The sequence below is a fragment of the Nycticebus coucang genome, chromosome X (assembly GCF_027406575.1).
Source record: "Nycticebus coucang isolate mNycCou1 chromosome X, mNycCou1.pri, whole genome shotgun sequence".
In the NCBI taxonomy this organism is placed as follows: domain Eukaryota; kingdom Metazoa; phylum Chordata; class Mammalia; order Primates; family Lorisidae; genus Nycticebus; species Nycticebus coucang.
Window position 1 is genome coordinate 185,859,809 of NC_069804.1, and position 14,801 is coordinate 185,874,609.

Below are 14,801 nucleotides of genomic sequence, written 5' to 3' on the forward strand. Positions count from 1 at the left end.
GAGTAAAATCCTCACATGGAGTGAAGGGGAGGCAAGGCAGCCCTTGCCCAGGCTTTTCTCTGCACCCTAATGTTAGCACCAAACACTCACCTTTCCAGGTTCTCACATTGTCTAAACCAGAGAGAGAGATTCTTCTTGGAACCAGGGTGCATTCTGCCTTCTTGCCGCTGCTGTGCCCACTCCACAGGAGCTGCTCCTCTTGGCACCGTTCTAAGAGATGGCTTGGCTTAGGGGGGCGGGGAGGTGGAGTATTGGCCATGATGTCTAGTTCTTTTGCCCCACGTGGCAAGTAACCTTGGTTTTTATCTATCTGAATGGTGGGACTTAAGGATGTTTCCAGCAATGAAGAAGACAAGTGGTCCTTGGATGGTCCATTGATTTCTCTGCTCCAGATCAGGGCAGCCTGCAGCCTCATGGAAGGTTCCTCCTGAGATCCATTTCTAGGGACTGAGGGGTGGAGCAAATGACTGGAGGGCAGCGACTGCAGGCAGTCAACAAAAACTTCATCAATGGAAGTCTGTTCCAGAGAGCGGTCTGAGTTTGACCAGCTGTTGCATCTAGTTGGTAGACTGAGGAAGAAAAGCATGTATGTTGGACTGAAAGGTAGCCATCCATCCATCCATCACAAAACTCATGCATACTGGCCTCATCCTCATTTCTCCAATATCATCTTTTTATACTTATACAGCCATATTTTCTCTACAACCCTGAGTTACACCAACCCCTTGGTGCAGGAAAGAAAAATGTTTTACTGATTTTTTTCATCCTACAAGCATCAATTACATATGAAAATGTAAGGTTAGAAATGAAAACCACAATGCTAAAATACATGACTCATTTTTTTTAGTATTCTTTCATAGGGGTTGATAGTAATCTGTCCCTGCCTTGGCATTGACAGGAAGAAAGATGAGAGCAGGCACACCACTAAAAAACTGCCATAGATAAATGGACTGAACGATGAGGCAGAGAGAGCACTTCTCCATAAAGAGGAGGCAGTGTGGGCTCTGTGAACAGGGATAGCATGCTGGAACAGAGTCATGGGCATAACCATACCTGGCATGGTGCAGTCTTCCAGTCTCACAGTTTGACAAAACCAGATAATCAGGAAGGAAGAGAAGTTCTGATTCACTTCTGGTTTCCTCAGTGGCTACAGAATTAGTGTGTGGATCATCTCTTGGCAAGGAGGAGCTGGCAGCATGGGCAGTATGAAGGGAGCTGGCAGGGGATGGCTGGAGGGAGGAGGGCATGTGAGAGAGGTTCTCCATGGAATCTGCTGGATAAATCATTTTCCAGGTTAATGTTTTAAGAATGGCTATAACACTCACTCAAAATTTCTCAAACTTCATATAAGAAGCCAAATAGAAGATGCAAATCACAGCTGGTGTTTGTACTGATCGAGGAGACCATTTCCCCAAGCTATAAACAATGTCTGGAAAAGAAGGCCAATGTTCCAAGAGTGAAGTGTTGAATCAATTAAGAGTAAAAAAAAAAACAAAACCCCAAGCATTCTTGGCCTAAAAATATTCAATTACATAGTCTACATACAGCTTCTTTATAGTCCTTAGCAGTAGTCCTGCACGATTGTTTATTCACTCAACAAACATACATATATCTACATGCATGTATTTATGCATGACAAGTATATATGTACATAACTACATATATACTTATACACATATATGTATACACACAGAGAGAGACAGAAAGATCTATTTAAAATGCCTATTACATCTACTATGTACCCAGAACCATTGTAACCCTGACAATACACCCAAGATATAGACCCTGCCCCTATTAGAGTTGCCTTTCTAGCAGAGGAGACAAACAAATACCACATAAATAATCCTGCTAATGATCATTACAAGTAAAGGGAAGGAAATGAACAGGGAGTTGTGATAGCTGGTAAAGGCCATATTTCCTAAGGAGCATAACATTCTCCTTATCACATGAGAACATAGGTCTTAAGATGGACTTCATTCAAGAAGAACAAATGAGAACTCCAGATCAGAAAGGGCCAGTGAAAAGCCTTCTTTTATTTCCTGTTTGATAGTTGGTAATTGAGCATTATTGATTGAGAGTGACCCAGAACTGCCAGGGTTCAAGTCCAGGCTCTACTACCTAGCCATTTATTATCTTCGTCAACTTACTGGCCTGCCTTCTCTCAGTTTCCTTCGTTGTAAAGCAGAGATAATAGTAGCACATGTGACATAGAAGTAGTAACGGGATGAGATGAGGTAATATGCAAAGCATTTAAACAGAGCTCCTGGGCAGGGTATACATAATGTGTTGGTTACCCCATGGTTGCTGGAGACAGAAGCAAACATTATATGTGAAAAGCCACAAGAAAGCCCCTCACTTTTTGCCTGGTGCTTTACTCATTCCTATTGCCCTTGGGTTATTGCAAAACATATACACGTTTTATGATGATTCCTGGATGAAGAAAGAAACAGAAACATAACACAAAATATGGATATATATGTAGTTGGGGCTGAAGATAGGGAAAAGGCTGGAGAAGTTGGACAGGGAAGCTCTGCTTAATAAGCATAGCGTCAGACTACCCAGGATGGGCTTACTGTAGCTTTGCAAGTAAACTTTGTCTGTTATACCAGGAACAAAGAACTTGCCATCACTTCATTTTATTTTATTTGAGTGCTCTCATGGCTCAGCAATATTACTGAATAGCCTCACTTATTAAGCTTCCCTGGTTCATGAAAAGAAAAAGAATTTGTCTTAATGATGCACACACCCACTTGTGACTGTGTGGAAGTTGTAACCCTGACTCTCCATCGCCACCTAGTGGTGTAATGTACATATTTCAGTGGCAGAAGGTAAAAAAGTAACAGTTGAAAAGTTGCCGCAACTGTAGACCACGGGATTTAGGGGCAAGGTTTTGTGTACTACACTAAGAGACTAAAAAAATCTGCACTATATTTTAAAATCCCATATTTTAGGATGAGGTCATGGTTCAATAATTCCAGAGGCACAACAAAGTCAATGAAAGGAAATAAATTGTAACCCTACGTTACACAACCCACACAAACCTCATATATTACATAGGAAGAACAGTATGTATGTGTGTGTGGGGGGGATTTTTCCTTTTTTTTTTTTTGAGACTTTTGAGGCTCACTTTGTCACCCTTGATACAATGTCATGGCCTTATAGCTCATGGCAACCTCAGACTCCTAGGCTCAAGCAATCCTCTTGCCTCAGACTTCCTGAGTGTCTAGAACTACAAGTGCACAGTACAACTCCTGACTTATTTTTCTATCTCTAGTAGAGATGGGAGTCTCAGTGTTTCTCCGGCTGGTCTCGAACTCCTGAACTCAAGGGATCCTCCCTCCTCAGCCTCACAGAGTGCGAAGATTACGGGTATGAGCCACTGTACCCAACCTCATGAGAGATTCTTCATGAGTCAATTGCCTCCACTGTCCAGAAGTGGGCCACAAAAAATTTACATCTAGACTCGGTACAGTGGCTCATGCCTCTAATCCCAGCAGTCTAAGAGCCTGACATGGGTGGATTGCTTGAACTCAGGAGTTTGAGGTTGCTATGAGCTATGATGCCACAGCATTCTACCCAGGGTGACAGAGTAAGACTCTATCTTAAAAAAAAGAAAAGAAAAGAAAAGAAAAGAAAGAATAAAAAGAAGACTTCCAACTAATTTACCCTACAGAGAACTTGAAACAGTTGAGAGATATGAGGAATTCTTTCTTGCCTATGCTAAGTAGCCAAGTTCTGTGTTTCTACCATTTAGTGTCAAAAAACCCAAAAGGCACCACAAAAGCTGGAGTTCCATGCACGGAATCTTGAAATATATGTCATATCAAGAAAATCAAGAATGTCATAATCTTGGGGGAAAATCAGAGCCCTGTAGGACATCTTCACCTATATTTGACGTTAACACATACATTTTCCATGGTAAATGAGAACAAAGATGCAAAATGCTTTCAAAGCTATCAAAGTCACCTGCGATGCTCAATGTATACATAGATCTTGCCTTCTCTTATTTGGACTTGAATCCTAGAACCAGGCAAAAGCAATTTCCAGTACTATACTTGGCAGGAACAGTTCTGATACAAATTAGCCTGGCAACATGCCTTCAAGAAAGCTGGCTTGGCACCTTGAACTGTTTTTCTGCAGGTGCATCATCCCAGGGTACCCCTTAGCATAAAAGAGCCCCAAGTCCATGCGCTTACCTGCACCATCCTCTAGGTGGCCAAGGTTGCAGACCTGACTGATGCAGTGCACCCACACGTGCATTTCTTCCTCAGTCTTGGCAACCAGATAGAATGTACGGGAAGTGGTCTTGAGGATGAACACAAAATTATTTTGAAATTCCTTCCGAACAAAGCCGGGTCCCACATGCTTCCATACAGCACACTCACTGAGGTCTATTACCCGGATAGGCTTGCTCGAGCGCTTGTTTCTGTAGTACTCCAAGACATCAGGGTTGCCACTCATGCGGCCCCGCCGGAGGACAAACCAACGCTTGCGCCAGGCCTGTAGAGAGGAAATTCAATAAAAAGTTACAGGACCAATTGCTCCTGATCCTCAGGCTCTCCAAGTCCACTTTATTTGATGATTTTAAGGATAAGTCAAGATTGGGGAGTCTAGTAATGTAATTCGTAGTGCAGTTAGAATGATTATAATTACATAGTCATTATGATTGATACAGTATAAGGCATGTGACACAAATTTAATGTATACTCACACTTTTTAAAACATAGTAATGAACAAGGGAGCTTTCTTACCATTATCTATCTCAGTCTAAGAGCCAATGTAATACATTGAAATCAGATATAAATCACAACTGTCCATCATTGCCAGAATATCTAACATCTTTACTTAAGTTCTAGAGAATCAGCCAACAAGAAAAATCATATTTATTGAAGAGGAAAGGAGAGGATTTCCATTATCTGAAGGTAATATAATGTTCTTTCCATAAAAACCAGAAGGATGATTAAAACACTGACAGAATTTTCAGAGAATTAAAATAGCAGAGCTGGTTATACTTCCTATGTGAGAGAGCCTTATCTAAGTGCTTTGCCATGACCCATTTAATTTCCAAAGTAGAGTAGGCAGGAGGACGGCCAGAGCTCCCCAGGACCCTAGCCTTCTTGCCCAGTGGCTCTCCGGGAGCCCAGAAGTCCACAGCAGTGCCGAGGACACCTCCTCAAGACCTCCGAGCTCTGAGGAGGTGCAGCTGAACTCTGGAATCCATAGTCTCATGATAGCTTTGCTTGGGTCAAAACCCAATACAGTAGGCATGTTAAACCATGGGGATCAGTGGGAAATTTTACACCTCAAACAAATAAATGAGCTGTAGAGGAAATGTCTTCATCTATGATTGTACTCAGAGTTGTTTGGACTCAAGTTTTTTTTTTTTTATTAGGTCGTAAATACATAGATCATGTATACATTAATGCATTTATGGGGTACAATATGCTGATTTCAAAGTCAAGAAAAATGCATCCTCAGAACACATACCATAGGGGAAGGAGATGACTCAAATACCTTCTTCAGTGAGACAGGTGCTGGCAAACATGTGCCCAGGGCAGTGTTTGTAGAACTAGAACCCATATTCATTGACCAAGTTCACACTGGTACCTAATCTTTTATTATCCCTACATCATATATAATAAAATTGAAATTCAGAGAGAGCAATTAATGCATCCAAAGTCATGCAGCTAAACAACTGTGGGAATCTGTTTGAACTCAGGTTGGGGTGGAAGGAGCCATAATGAATGTGAAGTAAAAAAAAATAGAAAGAGGAGTGTAGCCAACTGTTACAGATATCTGATTATAGAGGGGAAAACTGTGGGGTCAAAGAATATTTTTCAAATTTGACAGTCACTTAAGCATTCATCCAATTAATCACAGTGTTTCTCAATCAGGAATAATATCATTCCCCTAGGGAACATCTGAAAATATGTGTTTCTTGCTTGTCATAAGGCAGGGAGATATGGCAGAAACTGTTTGGCTTAAAGCTATCAGTGCCCCTGTTGCAAAACACTGCAAGAATTAAACGGAACTTTCCTTAACAGAATAAGAACCTTGGAAAGAGCTAAGCCTTGAGGTAAGATGAGCAAAGGTTACTCTATGCTCAAAAAACAGAATGATATTCGATAGAAACTAGTGGCTGGTTGCTCTTGAGGTTTCTCTGCTCCCCACTCACCCTTGACCTAGAATGTTTGCTGTAGACATCACCATCTTGGCCAGTACAGACAAGAGGTACAGGCTTGTGGAAAGAGCTATTTGCAACTGATGAAATCCCTAAGGAGTCCTTTGGATCTGTAAACTTTCCTGTCCCCTCTGAGAGCCAGGGAGGAAGAAACATGGAACCTCTCTGAGTTCCCTGTTTTACATTTGGGTACCCTTGGTCCCTCACATGGCACTCAGCCAGGCTACATGGATAGTGTATCCTTACTTTCTGCTGTAGGGAATCATGGCATTAGTCCCAGTTGGGAGTTGAGCATAGAGAAGAGTGACAGGCTGACTACAGGCCTTTCCTCCATTGGATACACTTGACGCTGCAGTGGAGAGATTTACAGCTCTGTGGTTTTCTCTCCTGCCTTGGCATATATGACAGCAGGAAGTGTGGGTTTCTGCCAGGAGGTAAGGCAACCGCTGGGACAGGAAGTCTTTTGTATCTCTAGCTTCATTTATGCCCACCAGTTTTGACCAAAAAGCTCGAGAAAAAGAAAAACTACTTGGAGTATTTTAAGTTCCCTCTCTGAGATCGGAGGTACCAGAAAAGCCAAAGAAGCACTGAAGAGCAAAGGCTAAGTGAAGGCCTGTCATCACAAGTAACCCACTATTAATGCCTCAGAATAAAAAACTCTTTCAGGGCTGTGGCAAGGAGGACAGTCACTACTTATCAGATTAGGGCAGGTAAACCCTGGCTTGCTTCTGGGTTCACAGACAGTATAACTCCAAGAAGAGTTCTGACCACTCAGGATGAACAAGGCAGTGTGATTAAGTCCGTGTTTTTAAGGCAAGAGAAATCACAGTATATTTGTATGTTCATGAGGGTGATCCAAGACAGAGAGAAAAAGTAATGATTCAATACATTCCTATTGCAAAATACGGAATTGGATAGGAGGGGAGGCACAAAACATGTGAAAGGAGCTTGATTCTAGCAGGAGGTAGGAAACTGGAGTTTCTGGCATCAACTGAGACAAATGGGAATGTAAGGCCTAGTCCCACTGCTCCATGATGAAGGACACTTTCATGGGACATGGGGTACCCCAAACTTTCCAAAGGCCAGTTTGGCAGAGAAATGTGAAGAGGAACTTTGTTGCACTTCCCAAAAATTATTCTAAAAGAGGAAGTCCAACTGAGCACAAGAACAACTTTCACATTAACTGCTTTTATGCAAATAATACATTTTATAACAATGTTAGAGAGGTGAAATCAAAAATTTACTCCCTGATTGCCTACTCTGCACCATGTGCCCAGCTAGATGGCAAAGAGAGAAGGGGGTTAAAGCTGATCACTCTTCAGCTAGGATAAGGAGGGGTATGGAAATACAAAATGAGCAGATTTCAAGGTAATCTTGAAACAGGGAGGATAATGAGTGCTTGAACAGAATGGCCAGCTAAGAGTGGTGGGAGTGCAAGGAGGAGAATGACACAGACAAGTTTGGGCTTCATCCATCCATTCAACAATTATTGTTTCCTCAAAAATAAGACAGTGTCTTATTTTAAGGTGTGCTCCCAAAGATGCGCTAGGTCTTATTTTCAGGGGACATCTTATCTTTCCTGTAAGTAGGTCTTATTTTCGGAGGATGTCTTATTTTCGAGAAAACAGGGTACCTGTTGATAACCTACCAATATGCTGGACACTATGCAGATACTGAGGGATTTTCAAGGGTGGCAGGGGAGGTGGGAAGATGGCTGAACAAATAATTACAGATAGTAAGATAAATGATATGGAACACACAAAAGAGACATCTCTGTCAGATCTGTGGTCTAAGGAAGCTTCCAGGAAAAAAGTGCTAGCTAAGCTGAGGCTGAAGCTATAGGGCAGAGGAAGAAGCATATAGAAAGGCATTAAGATAGAAAAGGCATGAAGCCTTGTGTAAATAGTTCAGCATGGCTTGAAGGCAGGCATGAGAACAAAAAGGAAAAAGTACAGTCAGACAGTAACTTGAACAGGATGTAGCACAGTTTTCATGCTATTTCATGCAAAATCATCAGCATGCCATCCTTAGGTTTTAAACATATACCTACAATTTGTGATTATTAAAAAGCAGGAATGATGTATTCTTGAATATCTTTGCTATGTAGGTGATGGTTAAACCATCCAGGCTTGTGTGAGTACACTGGAGGATAGTCACACAATGATCAAATCACCTGTGATGCATTTCAAACCATATTCCTGTTGTTGAATTATGCATGATTGTATAATAATTACTGTAGCTTGAAATCCAACAAATATATTTAAATCCATGAGTTCACTGTGATATTATAAAACAAAAAGAACTTGTCATCTTCACAGGATGTGACGGGACCACTTCATTACTTTGAAAACTAGCTAAGTAAAGGGAAATAATCAAGCATTATCCCATTTTTCCTATGTGAGTTATCCTTCTAGGTAGATGAAGGAAATATATTCTGACTAATAAAGGAAAAAGAATCAGAATATCCCCATTTTGCTAGCCTCAGTGAATTCATAGGTTGTATAAAGCATCAACAGGTGCTATCTCTGGAAAAGAAACAAGCAGACATCCTGTGCCTTTGACAGCCTGGTATAAGGATATAATCAGCAAAAGCCAGAATGTGGGGAATTCTGCAGGTCAAAGGCCCAGGTTCTTCAGATAAATGATAAGAAAAAGAAAGGCACAGCAAAGGAAACAATCAACAACATGAAAAGGCAACTTATGAACTAAGAAAAAATATTGACAAACCACATATCTCACAAGGGGTGAATATTCAACATTTACATTCAAAAAACTCTTACAACTCCATTGGGTGCAGAGGCTTACACCTGTAATCCCAGCACTCTGGGAGGCCAAGGTTGGAGTATCACCTGAACTCAAGAGTTTGAGGTTGCTGTGAACTGGTCTGACACCACAGCAATCTAGCCTGGGGCAACAGAGTGAGATTCTGTCTCTAAAAAATAAATAAATTAATAACTCTTAAAACTCAACAGCAAAAATAAATAAGCAATTTAAAAATGCATGAAGGATATGAATGGACATTTCTCCAAAGAAGAAGAAAAAAACTGGCTTCCAGGAATTTTAGCTTGTTTTCTGCTGTTAGAATATGTGAGAATGGGTAATTTAATAAAAGTTTATATTGTGTCGGCTAAGGTGCCTATAGCTCAATCAGCTAAGGCGCCAGCCACATACACCAGAGCTGGTGGGTTCAAATCCAGCCCGGGCCTGCTAAACAATGACGACTACAACCAAAAAACAGCCGGGCATTGTGGTGGGCACCTGTAGTCCCAGCTACTCGTGAGGCTGAGGCAAGGGACTCGCCTAAGCCTAGGAGCTAGAGGTTGCTGTGAGCTGTGATGCCACAACACTCTACTGAGGACAATAAAATGAGACTCTGTCTCTTAAAAAAAAAAAAAGACAGTCAAATATACAGTGGCATTTTTGTAAATCTACATAAATAAAATAGTGGTTACCAGAGTGGGGAGGTATAGAGGAGGAAATGATGAAAAATAGGTCAGAGGATACAAAGTAACAGATACTTAGGAAGAAGAAATCTAGAGAACTCATGAATAGCCTGACTTTGTATCCTCAAGAGTGGCACTGTATTTAGAAATTTTTGTGAAATAAGCAGATCTCAGTTGTTCTTATAACTAAAGAGTAACTGTGTGAAATGATAGATATGTCAACATGCTTCACTGCAGCAATCATTTTTACTACCTAAGTATTCTATAACATCATGTTGTAAAGGCCAGGCACGGTGGCTCACACTTGTGATCCCAAAACTCTGGGACGCTGAGGCTGGTGGACTGCCTGAGCTCACAGGTTTGAGGCCAGGCTGAGCAAGAGTGAGACTCCATCTCAAAAACTAGCTGGATTTTGTGGCAGGAGCCCGTAGTTCCAGCTCCGAGGGAGGGTGAGACAAGAGAATCTCTTGAGCCCAAGGGTTTGAGGTTGCTGTGAGCTGTGACGCTTCAGCACTCTACCGGGGAGTGACAAAGTGAGACTCTGTCTAAAAAAAGAAAAAAATCATGTTGTAAACCTCAATACACAATGAAATTTCTTTTAAAAAGGAAAATAAGGGATAGAACACTGATCTATGGATTACATGAGACTTAGATATGCCATTTTTAAAAAATGTGCCCAGAAGCTTGTTGGAGTGCTGAATACATAAAAAATGCAAAGAAGAGACTTCTGTACAAGCCAATATAGTAGTTATTTATGAGAAGGAACGAGTTGTGATGGAGAAGGGCACATTCCATGATGGGTAACAAAACTATGTTTTTCAACTGGTTGGTGCTTATGGGGGGGTCACTTAATAATAATTAATTAAGCCATTTATTTGTTTTATGTGTTTTCTTTTACAATAAAAAAGATGTTTAAATAATTCCTCTGACCTAACAAATGCAAAGAATGTAACCTAATTCTCTGTACCTTCATATTGATGTGAATTGTTTTTTTCTTTTTTTGCTGTTTTTGGTTGGGGCTGGATTTGAACCTGCCACCTCTGGCATATGGGGCTGGCGCCCTACTCCTTTGAGCCACAGGCACCGCCCTGATCTGAATTTTTTTTAAATTAAATAAAATAGGAGTCTCACCATAGTCTCAAAGCAAATGAAATACCTAGGAATATACCTAACGAAGGAGGTGAAGGACCTCTATAAAGAAAACTATGAAATCCTTAGAAAGGAAATAGCAGAGGATATTAACAAATGGAAGAATACACCATGCTCATGGATGGGCAGAATCAACATTGTTAAAATGTCTATACTTCCCGAAGCAATCTACCTATTCAATGCCATTCCTATCAAAATACCAACATCATACTTTCAAGATTTGGAAAAAATGATTCTGCATTTTGTATGGAACCAGAAAAAATCCCATATAGCTAAGGCAGTTCTTAGTAATAAAAATAAAGCTGGGGGCATCAGCATACCAGATTTTAGTCTGTACTACAAAGCCATAGTGCTCAAGACAGCATGGTACTGGCACAAAAACAGAGACATAGACACTTGGAATCGAATAGAAAACCAAGAAATGAAACTAACATCTTACAACCACCTAATCTTCGATAAACCAAACAAGAACATACCTTGGGGGAAAGACTCCCTATTCAATAAATGGTGCTGGGAGAACTGGATATCCACATGTAAAAGACTGAAACTGGACCCACACCTTTCCCCACTCACAAAAATTGATTCAAGATGGATAAAGGACTTAAATTTAAGGCATGAAACAATAAAAATCCTCCAAGAAAGCATAGGAAAAACACTGGAAGATATTGGCCTGGGGGACGACTTCATGAAGAAGACTGCCATGGCAATTGCAACAACAAAAATAAACAAATGGGACTTCATTAAACTGAAAAGCTTCTGTACAGCCAAGGAGACAACAACCAAAGCAAAGAGACAACCCACACAATGGGAAAGGATATTTGCATATTTTGAATCAGACAAAAGCTTGATAACTAGGATCTATAGAGAACTCAAATTAATCCACATGAAAAAAGCCAACAATCCCTTATATCAATGGGCAAGAGACATGAATAGAACCTTCTCTAAAGAAGACAGATGAATGGCTAACAAACATATGAAAAAATGTTCATCATCCCTATATATTAGAGAAACGCAAATCAAAACCACCCTGAGATACCATCTAACCCCAGTGAGAATGGTGCACATCACAAAATCTCAAAACTGCAGATGCTGGCGTGGATATGGAGAGAAGGGAACACCTTTACACTGCTGGTGGGACTGCAAACTAGTACCTTTCTGGAAGGAAGTATGGAGAAACCTCAAAGCACTCAAGCTAGACCTCCCATTTGATCCTGCAATCCCATTACTGGGCATCTACCCAGAAGGAAAAAAATCCTTTTATCATAAGAACACTTGTACTAGACTGTTTATTGCAGCTCAATTTACAATTGCCAAAATGTGGAAACAGCCTAAATGCCCACCAACCCAGGAATGGATTAACAAGCTGTGGTATATGTATACCATGGAATACTATTCAGCTATTAAAAAAAAATGGAGACTTAACATCCTTCGTATTAACCTGGATGGAAGTGGAAGACATTATTATGTGTGTAAAGCATCACAAGAATGGAGAAGCATGAATCCTATGTACTCAATCTTGATATGAGGACAATTAATGACAATTAAGGTTATGAGGGGGGAAGCAGAAAGAGGGATGGAGGGAGGGGGTGGGGCCTTAGTGTGTGTCACACTTTATGGGGGCAAGACATGATTGCAAGAGGGACTTTACCTAACAATTGCAATCAGTGTAACTGGCTTATTGTACCCTCAATGAATCCCCAACAATAAAAAAAAAAAAAGAAAAAGTGAAAAAAAAATAAATAAAAAAAAAAAAATGGAGACTTAACATCCTTCGTATTAACCTGGATGGAAGTGGAAGACATTATTCTTAGTAAAGCATCACAAGAATGGAGAAGCATGAATCCTATGTACTCAATTTTGATATGAGGACAATTAATGACAATTAAGGTCATGGGGGGGGAAGGAAAAACTGAGAGAGGGAAGGAGGGAGAGGGGTGGGGCTTTGGTGTGTGCCACACCTTCTGGGGGCAAGACATGATTGCAAGAGGGACTTTACCTAACAAATGCAATCAGTGTAACCTGGCTTATTGTACCCTCAATGAATCCCCAACAATAAAATAAAATAATAAAAAAATAAAATAAAATAGGAGTCTTTACACAATTAACAAAAAACAATTTCTCTGGACAGAGTATGCTACATAGATTTATTCAATCAATATTTAATGAGTGCTTAGCGTGTGCCAAGTACAGTTGTGTAAGGATAAAGGAAGGAAGGCAGAGGTCCACATTTGAAGTCCAGCATCAAGTCCCAGATGTGGGGAGGGGTGTGTCTGGGTATAAATAATAGATGAGCAGAGGGGTCTGGACCTAAGAAGTTCTGAAATGGGTTGGAAGGTAGAGAGCACAAAGGATGGAGGTGAACAGTTCAGAAGAGAGAGTGTGAGAATGTGAACACCTTCATGCTGCCCTCTTTTCTTAAGAGATGTTTACATTTTGTAAGTGCAGGGTTGATGGCTGGAAGTGGCTGGACTGGATTCTACTTTATCTTCTCAGGCCTTCTTGGCTGGACAGGTCATGAAAACTTCAGGATAGACTGTGAAGATGAGCCTTAGTCAAGAGGATTTAGAAAGGTGAATCACTATATAAACAAGTTCCCACAAAAATGGGGTGGGGTGCTTAATTGAAAGTAAAGAGATCTGAATTTGAATCTGATTCTACTTTTGAGTTTCTATGTGACCTTTGGCTTATAATTCAATTTCTACAAACTTCAGTCTTGTCATCTGCAAATGGAAATAACAAGCCCTGTCCTATCTCCCTTATGGTATAATTGTATTGAACCAAAGAGAAATAGATTATAAAACATTATAGATTTGAAAGTAACTTATAAAATGACAACTGGTGGCCCACTTGCCCTGGGAAAATTACTTTTCCCCTGTTGGAGCCCATGTCCCCTCACTGCACAATGATGAGTTCTGAGGGCTTTTCCAGTGTGACCATCAAAAGATTTGTTTCCCATCACCCTTTCCTGTCACAGCCACCAAGCTGACTCATTACTGCCCCACCAGCACTGCCTCCAACAACAAAACCCTACAATATCCGTCACCTATAGAAAAGTATCTGTACTTATTTCTAGAATCATTTTTTTTTTTTTTTTTGAGACAGAGCCTCAAGCTGTCACCCTGGGTAGAGTGCTATGGCATCACAGCTCACAGCAACCTCCAAATCTTAGGCTCAAGTGATTCTCCTACCTCTGCCTCCCAAGTAGCTAGGACTACAGGTGCCCGCCAAAATGCCTGGCTATTTTTTTTTTTTTTTTTTGTAGAGACAGAGTCTTACTGTACCGCCCTCGGGTAGAGTGCCGTGGCGTCACATGGCTCACAGCAACCTCTAACTCTTGGGCTTACACGATTCTCTTGCCTCAGCCTCCCGAGCAGCTGGGACTACAGGAGCCCGCCACAACGCCCGGCTATTTTTTTGTTGCAGTTTGGCCGGGGCTGGGTTTGAACCCACCACCCTCCGCATATGGGGCTGGCGCCCTACTCACTGAGCCACAGGCGCCGCCCATGCCTGGCTATTTTTTAGTTGTAGCCGTCATTGTTGTTTGGCGGGCCTGGGCTGGATTCGAACCCACCAGCTCAGGTGTATGTGGCTGGCGCCTTAGCTGCTTGAGCCACAGGTGCTGAACCTATTTCTAGAATCTGATGGAGGCTAAAACTGACCACTTCATGTGGGTGTGTCTAAGTCACAGGCTTGTTCATTTATATGGAATTGTGGGAGAAACAATTGAATCCTGTCCCTAGAGTAAAAGCTATGTGCTGTTCTCATCTTAAAACAAAGCTACTTGCTGATTTAATAGTTTACAAACAGCCCCTACTTTTTTCATAGTGGAGAGTGACCCATCAGAGCATCACAGGTACAAGTTCCTGCAATATTGAGGTGGGTCCTGTGCAAATGGCAGGTAGAGACCAAGGACACAGCACCTGAAGAAGAAAGACTGACCTGAACATGAACTTCCCTATTATAGATGGAATTGTGCCCCCCGCCAACACAAACAGAATTCATATGTTGAAGTCCTAGCCCTCAGTATC

At 41.2% G+C, this 14,801-nt stretch overlaps 1 protein-coding gene across 4 annotated transcripts in view; it reads right to left on the reverse strand.

Moving 5' to 3' along the window:
* GAB3 (GRB2 associated binding protein 3) overlaps positions 1-14,801 on the reverse strand; it is a 147,826-nt gene that overhangs the window by 98,296 nt on the left and 34,729 nt on the right. For 2 of the 4 annotated variants that reach the window (XM_053580915.1, XM_053580917.1), the window contains exons 2-4: positions 4,197-4,500; positions 1,054-1,270; positions 91-569 (exon numbers count right to left, since the gene is read on the reverse strand). In XM_053580915.1, the coding sequence (XP_053436890.1) occupies positions 91-569; positions 1,054-1,270; positions 4,197-4,500 (1,000 nt within the window). Of the gene's footprint in view, positions 1-90; positions 570-1,053; positions 1,274-4,196; positions 4,501-14,801 lie in introns of all 4 variants that reach the window. The other 2 variants (XM_053580914.1, XM_053580916.1) reach the window with 1 other exon arrangement.